This window comes from Corvus moneduloides, chromosome 17 (assembly GCF_009650955.1).
Source record: "Corvus moneduloides isolate bCorMon1 chromosome 17, bCorMon1.pri, whole genome shotgun sequence".
Classification (NCBI taxonomy): Eukaryota; Metazoa; Chordata; class Aves; order Passeriformes; family Corvidae; genus Corvus; species Corvus moneduloides.
Genome location: NC_045492.1, coordinates 13,938,212 through 13,949,827, shown reverse-complemented (window position 1 = coordinate 13,949,827; position 11,616 = coordinate 13,938,212). Strand labels below are relative to the sequence as shown.

The 11,616-nt window shown below is 45.7% G+C and overlaps 1 protein-coding gene across 4 annotated transcripts in view; it reads right to left on the bottom strand.

The window, feature by feature from the left end:
- Positions 1-219: 219 nt before the first annotated feature.
- The window catches only part of ATP9A (ATPase phospholipid transporting 9A (putative)), a 55,429-nt gene continuing 44,032 nt past the window's right edge, over positions 220-11,616 (bottom strand). For 3 of the 4 annotated variants that reach the window (XM_032126746.1, XM_032126744.1, XM_032126745.1), the window contains exons 23-28: positions 11,027-11,182; positions 10,611-10,675; positions 9,720-9,828; positions 8,419-8,476; positions 6,338-6,541; positions 220-5,186 (exon numbers count right to left, since the gene is read on the bottom strand). In XM_032126746.1, coding sequence (XP_031982637.1) covers positions 5,050-5,186; positions 6,338-6,541; positions 8,419-8,476; positions 9,720-9,828; positions 10,611-10,675; positions 11,027-11,182 — 729 coding nt within the window. In that variant the 3' untranslated portion in view covers positions 220-5,049. The remainder of the gene's footprint in view (positions 5,187-6,337; positions 6,542-8,418; positions 8,477-9,719; positions 9,829-10,610; positions 10,676-11,026; positions 11,183-11,616) is intronic. The other variant, XR_004243471.1, reaches the window with a different exon arrangement.

Sequence of the window (11,616 nt, the reverse complement as noted above, 5' to 3'; positions counted from 1 at the left end):
TCCTCACTGCCAGCAGTGGCTGCCAGCAGCAGTGACCATCCCCGTTAACACCAAAACTGCTTCTACAAAGAATTTAGGGAAGCAGCTCTGATCCTTCCTTGGATGTGCATTTCCCATGCACAGGCTAAGGACCCACAGTACAGCTTCCCCACATCCTGGCAATTCCCAGCCCAGCTGGGACTGATCGTGCCTGCACTAACCAGGTGCATCATACAGGGATGAAGTAAAGAAGTTGCATAAAATTTATTTTTTCCACCTTGTTTTACAACATTCCCTTTTCAGTTCTTACACATCTGCGACATGTAACTCCACAGAACAATAAATAATTGGCATTCATGTTTCTTTTGACTCAGGAGTATTTACAGGTTGTTTAGCTGGATGACAGGTACAAAACATCAGCATCACAGTAAATACCTTTTTGACACCAGAATCCATTTGCCCATTAAAAATTAAATTAACTTAACATTGATTTAAAAAACAATTTTAACAATTAAAAATGTTCTCAAAGGCATATCAGTACACAAGTTGTCGTAGGCAGTAGTAATGGACCATATTGGCAAAGCTGTGAACCACAGGATTTCATGCAAATCATAGAGTTTAACACTTATGAAATAACTAATAATAAATAAGGAGCCCCTCCAGTGGGCACTGGACTGGCCCCAGACGCTCTGAGATGAGCCCAATGCCACCGAACAGCTCGGGACACTGAGCTGCACATGGTAGGGGTTCACATCCCTGGGTCAGAGCCCTGCTTGTGCAAGCCAGGGGGTTGTGGTGCAGCAGAGGCTGCAGCAGCTTTCTTACATATAAACCCCAAAGGGAAGCTTTAGGGATTCCCCCTCTGACCTGGGGCTCCCTGCCAAACCCAGCTCAACTCCAGCACAACTTCCCTCGGCAGCTCCAGAGGCCGAGGCTGTCCCGGGGTTTGGCTGGGACAGCTCAGGGAGCACAGAAAACACCTCTGGTGCTGCCCAGCCACAACTGCAGCTCCCAGCACAGAGCTCTCACCCCGAGGGGACACCAGGGATGTCCCTGACCACCCCTCAGCCAGGTCTGACCAGACCCTGCACAGACTGAAGCTGCTGCTGTTGAACACAACGTTGGGTTTCCACTGCACCACGAGCTGAGCAAAACAATTGTGTGCACAGATGAACAGGAAAAGCTCTGTGGAGGGGGCACATCCAGAGTTAAGGAGATAGAGAGGGCTGTGACACAGCTGGAGTTCCTGCAGAGGTGCAAGAAGAGAACAGTGTGTGCCACAGAACCTCGCCCTGAAGCAGCTCAGCACGGAGTGTTGGCAGCCACAGGAAGCAGGAGCACAGTGGGACTCACACTGGGACCCAGGAGCAGCACCTGGGGAAGCAGGAGCACAGTGGGACTCACACTGGTGCCCAGGAGCAGCACCTGGGGAAGCAGGAGCACAGTGGGACTCACACTGGGACCCAGGAGCAGCACCTGGGGAAGCAGGAGCACAGTGGGACTCACACTGGGACCCAGGAGCAGCACCTGGGGAAGCAGGAGCACAGTGGGACTCACACTGGTGCCCAGGAGCAGCACCTGGAGCAGTCCCAAAGCACACAAGTCACGCATGAACTGCTACAGCACAGAACCCACACACATAAAGGAACAGGAGGAACACTAAGGCCACAAACAAGATACAACACAGAAGAAGAAAACAATGCTTCACTCCCCAAAAGTACAAATTATGAGCATACTAGAGGAAAAGATGAAATTTCCAGCAGATAATCCATTTATTTTAATGTACAGTAAATATGAACACATTAATTAAATTTTGCTTTTAAAAACATTTTTAAATAACTTAAGAGAAATGGATTGCAAACATAAAGTGCTAAACTTGAACAACAGAAGTATTCCTCTTTCCTGCTGTTTGTTAGATGGCAGTTTTTTAGTCTCTGACTGCTTTGAAAAAATGTAGTGTATATCCAGGCAGAAATTACTTCCTGGATTTACTACCTTGTGCAAAAACACGAGCTGCAAAGAACATAATCCACACCCCAAAACACAGCTACAGATCACTATCAACTCTACTCAATATGTTACTAAACTTATGATTCAATAAATATAAATGAAATCATAGTTCACTCCCTTTCTTGGTGTGTGCTAATAGTTTGCAAATATGGTCCACTCAGTGTAAACTGTATTGACTTGAGGAAACAGTGAATTCTACCATATATATGTCTCAAATATTTACACACAGTAGCTTGGCACTGTTGCAGGACATTGAACTACCAACACACAGGAGAGAGGGACAGGGCTGGGCACCAGAGCCCAGAGGGACTGGGGGGCTCAGTCACCACCGGGGGCCAAAAGAATTCTTGGTTCTTGTACTTAAACCTACTGAAAGCAGATTAGACTGGATATTGGGATGAAATTCCTCCCTGGGAGGGTGGGCAGGCCCTGGCACAGGGTGCCCAGAGCAGCTGGGGCTGCCCCTGGATCCCTGGCAGTGCCCAAGGCCAGGCTGGACACTGGGGCTGGGAGCAGCCTGGGACAGTGGGAGGTGTCCCTGCCATGGCAGGGGTGGCACTGGGTGGCCTTTGAGGTTCCTCCCAACCCAAATCATTCCATGATCCTATGAAATGCTGCCTGGGGACTCCAGAACAGTGGCATGGCCGACACTCCAGTCATGATGAAGACAATATTAAGGATCTTTCTGGCAAAACAGCATAATTCACAAAAGGCTATGAGCCCCAGACAGGCTGTTCAGGGACTGCTTTTCCTCCACAAGACAAATCTCTGGACTTTCACAGCCTTGTTCAACATGTCAAATAAGTAGAAATGTATATTAATACTACTTTTAGGGGAAAAAAAAAAAAACATAAGGAAAGAACCAGATTTTCAAACCATTATGACAAGGTGAATATTAAGAATTAGCTTCCCTTAGCCAGCAGGGTGTTTCTGTAGGCAGTTGCTCCATACCAGGGCTTCAAACCCAAGCCTATCAGAAAACTGGCACAAAATAAAACCCGTGAGTAAAAGAGTGTTTGCTGCCCTTATTCCTGAAGGATTTTGAAACCTTATTTTCTAAATCAAGAGGGTTTCCACCACATGAAACAACAAGGTCACATGGCCTTGCACCTTCCTCTCACCCCGAGCCACAGGTGGTACAAAGCACATCCAATTTTTCTCTAAACTTCTGGAACTTGCTCCCCCATCCCTTTGATATTTATTCACGGGAACTGAGAGCAAGGAAGGCAGGTCAGGTTGTGCAAAACATTCCCTGGAGCAACTGCCACACACTGACCACACGAGGCACAGCCACCTTAGAGGTGAAAATTCAGGACACAGCACTGTGGGCCAACACAGGCTCTTTTAAAACGACTCTCCCATTTTCCATGGATTTTCACATCAGACCTTCTGTGCTGTTTGCCACAGGAACTCCTGCAGCAATGGCAGCAGGAGCTGGCAGCCCTTTCAAGAGCTTCAGCGTGGCACAGAGATGACCCAGGAGCTTCTGCACCTTGCCAATGTGGTGGACCTGACCTGGAAGGGCTTCCTTGAGATTGGAGAAGGGAGCTCAGGCTCTGCTTGGGGACAGCAGAAGTGAGCTCAGGCTCTGCTTTGGGACAGGGGCTCGGGCTCTGGGCTCTTTTCCTCCTGTGCAGCCAAGGAACAACGGCGCCAAGCAGTGCCAGCTCCGCCTGTGGTTTCTCTGATGTGGGAAGAAGACAGCAAGCAACTAATTTAGCACAGACTAAAGAGCCTTTAGACAAGGATGGCTGCCACTAAAAGCTCATCCGTGTTTGATGCATCAACCCAACTCTAAAAGATCCCTGTAAGTCTCTGTCCTTCTGCTGAGAAGCCCAAGCACATGTTGCTCTCCTCATGATATTATAATGTGGACCAAAGTTTACTATAACAACAGAACTCATTGAGTTTAATTTCTGAAAATTCAAACCGCATAAATTTGCTCTGCACACGAGCCTAGTGCCTTTGTACGAACCCATTCCTGGGATTCAGGCTTGGTTTTTAGAGCAGAGCAAGTGCAAGGTTCCAAAAACTGCCTCTCTGCAGGGAGCATGTCATTAAAACATCCACCTAGGAGTGCCTCTGCTTATTTGCAGCTCATCCTCACAGTTTCACACTAACAGGAAACAGATTTCATGGAGCTGTGAGGAGTAGCAGCTCTGTGACCTCTCCTTTCAGTCTCCAAGGATTCAAGACACGTCTGCCACATTGTCTGCAGAACAGTACGAGTCTCTTCTCACGTTGTTGACACATTTCAAGGATGATCAACTGCAAAGTTCTGTTCCAAAGAGGATTTGCTTTAGTTTAGATAATTTTCTCCTACCCAAATAAATACAGAGTAAAACTATTGTATCACAGGCTCCTTTTAACAGGAAGCACAACAGCTAAACAAAACCGAATTCTCTCGTTTAGAACTACCACTTCTCTGTCTTTATCAATGGCTGGATACCTCCAAAATCACTGGGGTGACCACATTTCAACGGAAGGGAAATCTCAGACACGCTCAGATTCTCCAGTGTGTGTAGATCCGACAGGCTGGAGCCCCATTATGGAAACAACATGCCATAAATCAGGAATCAGCTGTCAGCAGTGTAGTGCATCACCTACATTAAGGGATTTCCAAGATGTAAAAAGAATGTAACTACTTGAATCAAAAAGACAAATAACACAAAAAAAGGTAACACAATGCAAAGAACAGTGCAGACACTTAAAAAATTCACTTTAAATTGTCAAATGTAAATCCCAAGGTCAGGTAGCAGCTTCCAGAGGCTTTGAACCATGCAAGAGAAACCCATTGCCATCGCAGTTCCATGCATTTGACCCCAGTTAGTGGAACAAAAGTGACAAGAACCGGATGAGCTAAGAGCCTCCACCCTCCAAACGCTCCCTTTTCGTGTTAGGTTCCTGCTCAGGGCAGTTTGGAAGTCTCTCACTACAGCAGCAGGTAACAGAGACACCACGGGGTCCTGGCGCAGGTACGGGACGTGCTCGTTGTGGGGACAGCTGGGGGTTTGTCTCTGGGCCGGGGGCAATGTCTGTCTCTGTGTGCAAGGAGCAGCCCTAGGACGTGAGCTTCGAGTAGCTGGGGGGAGAAAACCTCCGTCTCAGGTACTTGAGGACGTAGAGGGGCAGGCAGCTCACCAGGGTGATGACAGTGACCTTCCACAGGAACGACAGGGTGGCAATGAAGTAAACATCTGTGTGGAGAAACGAGCACAGAGTCAAAAACATGGGGAGGACCTTCTGGGAAGGGGTGCAGAAAAGCAGCTCAATCTACCAGCGCTTCCTTCTGCCCATGGCGCGGGGTTGGAACTGGATCATCTTTAAGGTCCCTTCCAACCCAGGCCATTCTATGATTTTACAATTCTTAGAACTGCCCCACCTCCATATTCAAGTTCAAAGCTCATATGATACCTGGCTCCTCACTCCTCTGCCCCTCTCTTCGCCAGAAGATGCAGATGTGCCGTGCAGGGGGGTGTAAGGAATGTGACTGTCACAGGTAACTGCCCTCCCAAACCCCAGCTGACACAGGGATATCCTCCTGGCACTGCCAAGCACCGCGTGTCCTCCCACTCTGGGAGCTGCCTCTGCTGCTTGGCTGAGCCCAGCAAACACAGCTCTTGACTCAGAACACCTCAGAATCTTTACAAAAAGAGTAGAAGCATCGTTCAAAATGGATCTGGTATAACCACATGCAAGACAGATCGATCCAGCCATGGGGAAGTTATCCCTGTTGTCTTCAGTTAGGAAAGAGCTTTATGGAAGAAGTAGTGACATCTTGTGGTTCCTGCACGAACACTGGAGCAAGCCCATGGGTCTGATATTTGCAACGTGACAGTTACTGGGGGAATCTGGAATTCCTCACCCTTTTCCCTCTAGCCAGGGAGTAGGATTAGTTCTGCAACTAAAATACCACCACCAACCAAACCCATAAGAGAATGGTCCCAATGAACAGATAAAATACGGGAAGTTTTCGGAGGCAGCTCCTTCACCCAGTTTAAAAACAGTTCGCTGTTTTCAATCCAACAGCAGAGACTTCAGTCTTTAATCTCAAATTCCCATACGGAAATAAAGGCCACTGCTACATAAGAGAGCTGACACGTGCTGGAGCTCAAAGCATGGATGAGATTCCCAGCACAGTCTGCTGACCACCTTGACCTTCTCTAGCATTTTGCTATGGGAAGGAACCATAAAGTATCTTCCAAGTGCCTTCGAATCACACAGAGCTTACTCTGGTACCACTGTCACTGTGCCTGTTGCTGGCTCTACCAGCTGTCTTTTGCTCAATTCAGCTCTTTGCAGTTAGCATCCAGGCCATGAACTGACTGAGGAGAGCATCCACCCTTACCAATAAACTCGTGCAAGAAGACCAGGGAAGCGATGTAGCAGGAGAGGCTGAGCAGCTCAGCCACGATCATGAGCCAGTGCCACGTCTGGATTGTCAGTGCCACCATCAGCAACTCGGTGAGAATCAGCGACGTGAAGGAAATGGCAACAATGTGCACAAATTCGGATTCAAAGAGGAGGAGTGCTCCATACATGATGATGCTACCTGCAAGGGAATGGAACTATTTGAGTCAAGCACCAGGCTCAGCTCTAAAACCCACACTTAGGTCTTGGAAAGGCTGAAACAATCCTGTCTTGAGGCTGTTTTTCATGAAACCTGATGAATGTAACAACAACGAATCAGTTACTATTTAGGAGACAGAACTGATGAGAAGACAGGGAAAAGTTACAACAGAGGTACCCAAGGTTTTCTAACAGTCTATCATATTCATGGACACATGCAGATAGGAAATTAATACATGCTGTTTTGGCAACTGGAGATCTCTAACATCATGAAACTCTATCCTCCCAGAAAAGCACTTGGTCACTAGTCAGAAGCTAAAAGATATCAAATTCTTCTATATCCTACTGCACTGCCTTGGTGCCAAGACGCAGCAAAGTGTTGAAAAGCTCAGTGGATGCAAGTGAGCCTCAGTTTGCACTGCCTGGGCTGAGATCTCTCCCCTTCACACCTCCCCCTAAGAGAATCCCATTAAAGCTCTGCTAACGAGGCATTGTTTGTGCTCCTATCCTGGCTGGCCAGGGCTCGCTCCAGGCCACCTGCACAAATAACTCATGTGAGCAGCATGAGTAATCCACACCAACATCCATCACCCAGGCTGCCTCCGGAAGGGAAAACCTGCGAGGGAACAGAGCTCGAGCCACAGAGTTCAAACCCAGCTGTGAACTTTCCAAACTTTGGGACTGCTCAAGTTTTGGTCGGGCTCATCTCTGCTAGCAACTGGCCCCGTTGTTTGGCCGCTGTTTGCTGGTTATTGAGCACATCACTGGTGAAGTCACTTTAACCAAACCCTGTAACCAGAGAGTGCTCTTAGCTCAGGGAGGAATCTTTCCCCCCATGCATCACCCTCTGGCTGCAGCTTTCCACCACTTGGGAGTGTTCTACCCGTGCCTTGGCTTTGCCATTGTGATACACGGCATCCCAAGCCCTTGATCCCTATTGTAGGACTCCTGTGATAGATTTCAGAAAATGAAGGTAACAGAGATTTGTTACCTTCATTTGTAACACTCCTAGATTCACTCCCTGCTGAGGATGGCAACATCAATTAAATCCATAAGAATTACCTGCTTATTTTGACCCATTATTCTAACTTGTGTAGATAAGGGAGTTTTGGAAAACAAGAAATATTGCCACTTCAGCTTTTAGCTCCACATTATTGACCTGTTTTCCACAATTCCCTGATTAACACTCAGAGAGAGTATTTGAGTTTGAGGGTACTTGATTAAAAAAACGACAAAATGAAAGAAAAGACCTTCTTAGATACATACCCAAATTACTACATCCACTGTTGAAAATGCATTGTAATTGAGGCATTTACTTAATTGCTGAGCAGCCTAATTAGAGTGTATGGGATATGATCAAGAACCTGAGCTCGACTCCGACCCTGCATTACAGATGGCTGTGAAGCAACCAGAACTATTGCCACTTCCATTTCTGGATAAAATACAGAAGGCTACAGATGCTGCATTTTCCATGTTGACAAAAACTTGCAAAATCTCTAGATTGGAGAACTTTTTCCAAAAGAAGGGGAGAGTCATGAGCTCTGCTCTACAGATGGGGCAACTACAGCACTGCAAGGAACTTGCACTAAATTACAGTGCATGGCTCTGATGGGAAGAGGCACAATGGTTTGAATTCTACATCACAGGGTTGACCAATTACTGCCAATATTTGGTTTCAGATAATTTTTTCCTTTGGTAATGCTACTGACATTTTCCCAGACAAAAAATATATATATTCATCACCACAAGGATACTTTGGGAAATTCATTTCATGCCTTACTTAGCTTCCTGCAATACAGAAACTTAGACAGTCACACACACACAAACATCTAAAGGCACAAGCAGAAGTTCATTTCTTACCTTGATAAATGCTTATCAAGACCCAGATTAAAAATGTTTTGTATGACAATGGTCGTCCCTGGGTGGGGGGAAAAAAAAGACAAAGGGTTTTCTTTTATGAAAATTCACTTACTGATCAACTTAGAAATTAATAAGAGAATTGGAAAGTGCTTTGGAAAAATAATTAAATAAAACAAATCAAACAACCCTGAGGCAGTGCCCCTTTATTCTCATTTTTCCGGGTGCTCGAAGGGACTGTGGAAGCTCAGGGCTCCCACAGCACAGCCTGGTCCTCACTGCACACACAATTAATTCAGTGCAAAGATGTCTCAGGAGTTTAGTCACCAAACTGTGAAATATAAGATGTGTGTACACACATATATGTGAATACATTAATATTGTATTTCTAGACACACACAAATCACCTTCATATTGAAGGCAGATAGATTTTAAAAAACCATCTCCAGCCAACACAGCCATACCAGCACAAAACCCCCTATGTTTAGACCAGGCCTAAGGATGGTTGAAGAATTAGTGGTTTATGACATAAGAGACAACATACAAGTGAAACCAGATGGAGGCTTATTGAGGCTCTGGAAAAACAGGCTGTGCTTCTGAGAGTATCTGTTAAACAGGAATCCTTGAGGGAAAGAATCTGGTGAAGACTCAGTCCACCCTTTCCTTCAATTAAGAAAGATGTTCCCAGGCTGCATACCCCAGTTACTCAAAACATTTTCCAGGGAGGAAGAAAAAAAATTAGAAAGGAACCTAAGACAAGATTTACCTTCCTGGTATTTCTATGGTAAACATAAAATAAAGTTCTCTTTGTCTAAGGAGAAGGACCTGACTTAGATGCTAAAGCTACAAAAATGGCACAGCAAGCAAACCTTTAGATCATGCTCAAGTCAAATTTCTACTGAAGAAACTCTGGGATAACCTCCTGCCTCCATCAAATGAGCATATCCCTTCTCCTCTTCCCTTTTCTGGCGTCAGGACAGTGCCAAATCCCCAACAGTTTCTCTTTTCCCTTTATTATGGAACAAATTGGTAATATTAAATCCCTAGAATTTCCCACAGAATGGAACTTCTACTTCCCCAGCCGTTTCTAATAAATTGCAGTTCATGTAGAATTCAATAAGCAGCTCTCAGGAATTCTGCTTCTATCTGTTAATTCACATTTGACTTTAACAGAATTTTGCTTGAAAATGCCTGATAAAGTTCTGGATCTCCTGACAATGTATGTGACTTTACACATTTACAGTTTCAGATCAAGATGAGGATCTTGCCTTAAACCAAAACACACAAACAAAAGTCTCCCACACCTTAAGAAGATCTTTGTAGAGCTCTGGGTACAACATTGCAACTTCAGATTTCACATCCTTGTCCAGGACAAGAGAAAACACGGGGAACATGGTGTAAATTGTGGAGTACCTGGAAGGAAGGCAGAAGACCAGTAAATTATTTCAGGTGGAGATGAACAAACAAATGCCAGGCTCCAGAAATTTACGTGCTAAATAATGCACACATTATAAAAACTTGCAAAGGGAACACAGCAGAGTTTTGCAGGTAGGATAAAACCATCAGGCTGGCTTTTTGAGTGACTTTTGATCAGGAACACTCAAACACAGGTGACTGGTTCAAGTATTGCAGTGGGTTATTAATGGAGCCAAGGACTGACCTGTGCCCATCCCAAAGTCTGCTCTAGAGCTCAGGTTTGATTCTGTTTGCATCAGAAGGGAATGGAGATGAATTTGCTGGTTTTTTTAAATTATGTACTCAAAAGTGTAAGAAGTCATAGAGGGATTACAGATGCAATGCCCTGTTTTAGACAGGTTTTGGACAGGAACTGACTCCTCCTATTGTAGAGGTTGGGTTGTCTCTCTCCCTGACACTGCCAGGAGCAGGGCACTGCCTCTCACTGCTGTGCAGACACCAGCCCAGCACAACTGTCCCTCTGCTTTTACTGGGATCAAAGGAACATTCCTGGAGGATGGGCTGCTTCACAAATGTGACAAACCATCCTGCTGGAAAGGTTTCTAGACGTGTCTGCACTGAGTGCTCAGAGCAGAGGAGCACGAAGGGGACAAGGCTCACACCCATCCCCTGAAGCAGCCGTAACAGAGTGGGGATGTGCATGGCTTGCATGTTAATCAGCCCAGAAGTGTTCATTGTGCAGAGGCTTTCCTCATTACCAGTAAAAAGTGACCTCTTACCCAATGATGAGGAAGCCTTGGTAGAGAGGAACCGAAGCAAAGTAAAATACTGATGAGAAAACAGCCTAGAAAAGAAATGAGCTTTTTAGGCACTAAGAAACCGCAGTAAAAGTACAGCTTAAAAATACACTCTGCTCAAACTGCAACATTCTTGCAGTGGGTTCTCCAAATTCCTGAAATGAAGACAGACTAATGGAATATCAACCCTTTCTATTCCTTTGGAGCAGCTGCTGGTATTTGTCCAATACCATGAACTTTCTCGTGTGTTTTCATATAGAAGTAACATCCTCAAGTCCCAACCCATGAAAATTCTCAGGACAAGAAATGATGGCATCCAAAATGAGACACAGGACCTTTCCTTTAGGATTTGGCTTCTCCACCTCTCTTTGGAAACCCCCTCCTGGCAGCCCCTTTACCTGCATGGTGCTGATGCAGAGGCTCCTGTGGATCACAAACTGGCTGAGGGCTGCAGACCTCTTGTAGCTGTTCCTTCCATGGACCATGAGCAAACGACCCAGGTGCTTGAACTGAGTGATGGAGAAATCGGCTGCCAGCGATGCCTGCTTCCCTTCCTGGGAACAAGAGCAAGGAAGAGCACAGTGAGATCACTTCAGTACTGGAAACAAAGAATATCATGTTATTATTGAGTTATCACTGACAGAATTTCCAGGAATATTTGCAATATGTTAGGTGAGGGAGAGTATTGCCTCAGCACTTCTCCTTCCACTGTGGATTTTAAGCAAAGAGCAAAAATAAGAGGAGAATTTCCATTTGAACCTTGGCCTCCAATTCTAAGCAACCTCTGGATTCTGATTCACCACACACGTTAACATGACACTCCTATCAAAGTGCTGAACACAAATTCTGTGTCTCAAAAGTTCACTCAATTTTGGCTCACTGCAAGCACAGTCTGTCTGCTGCTGCCAATCCAGCCCTGCAGCTCCACACAGCTCTATGTGCAGGAATCAGAGTTCCAAATTTTGTTTTGCAAACTAACATGAACAGT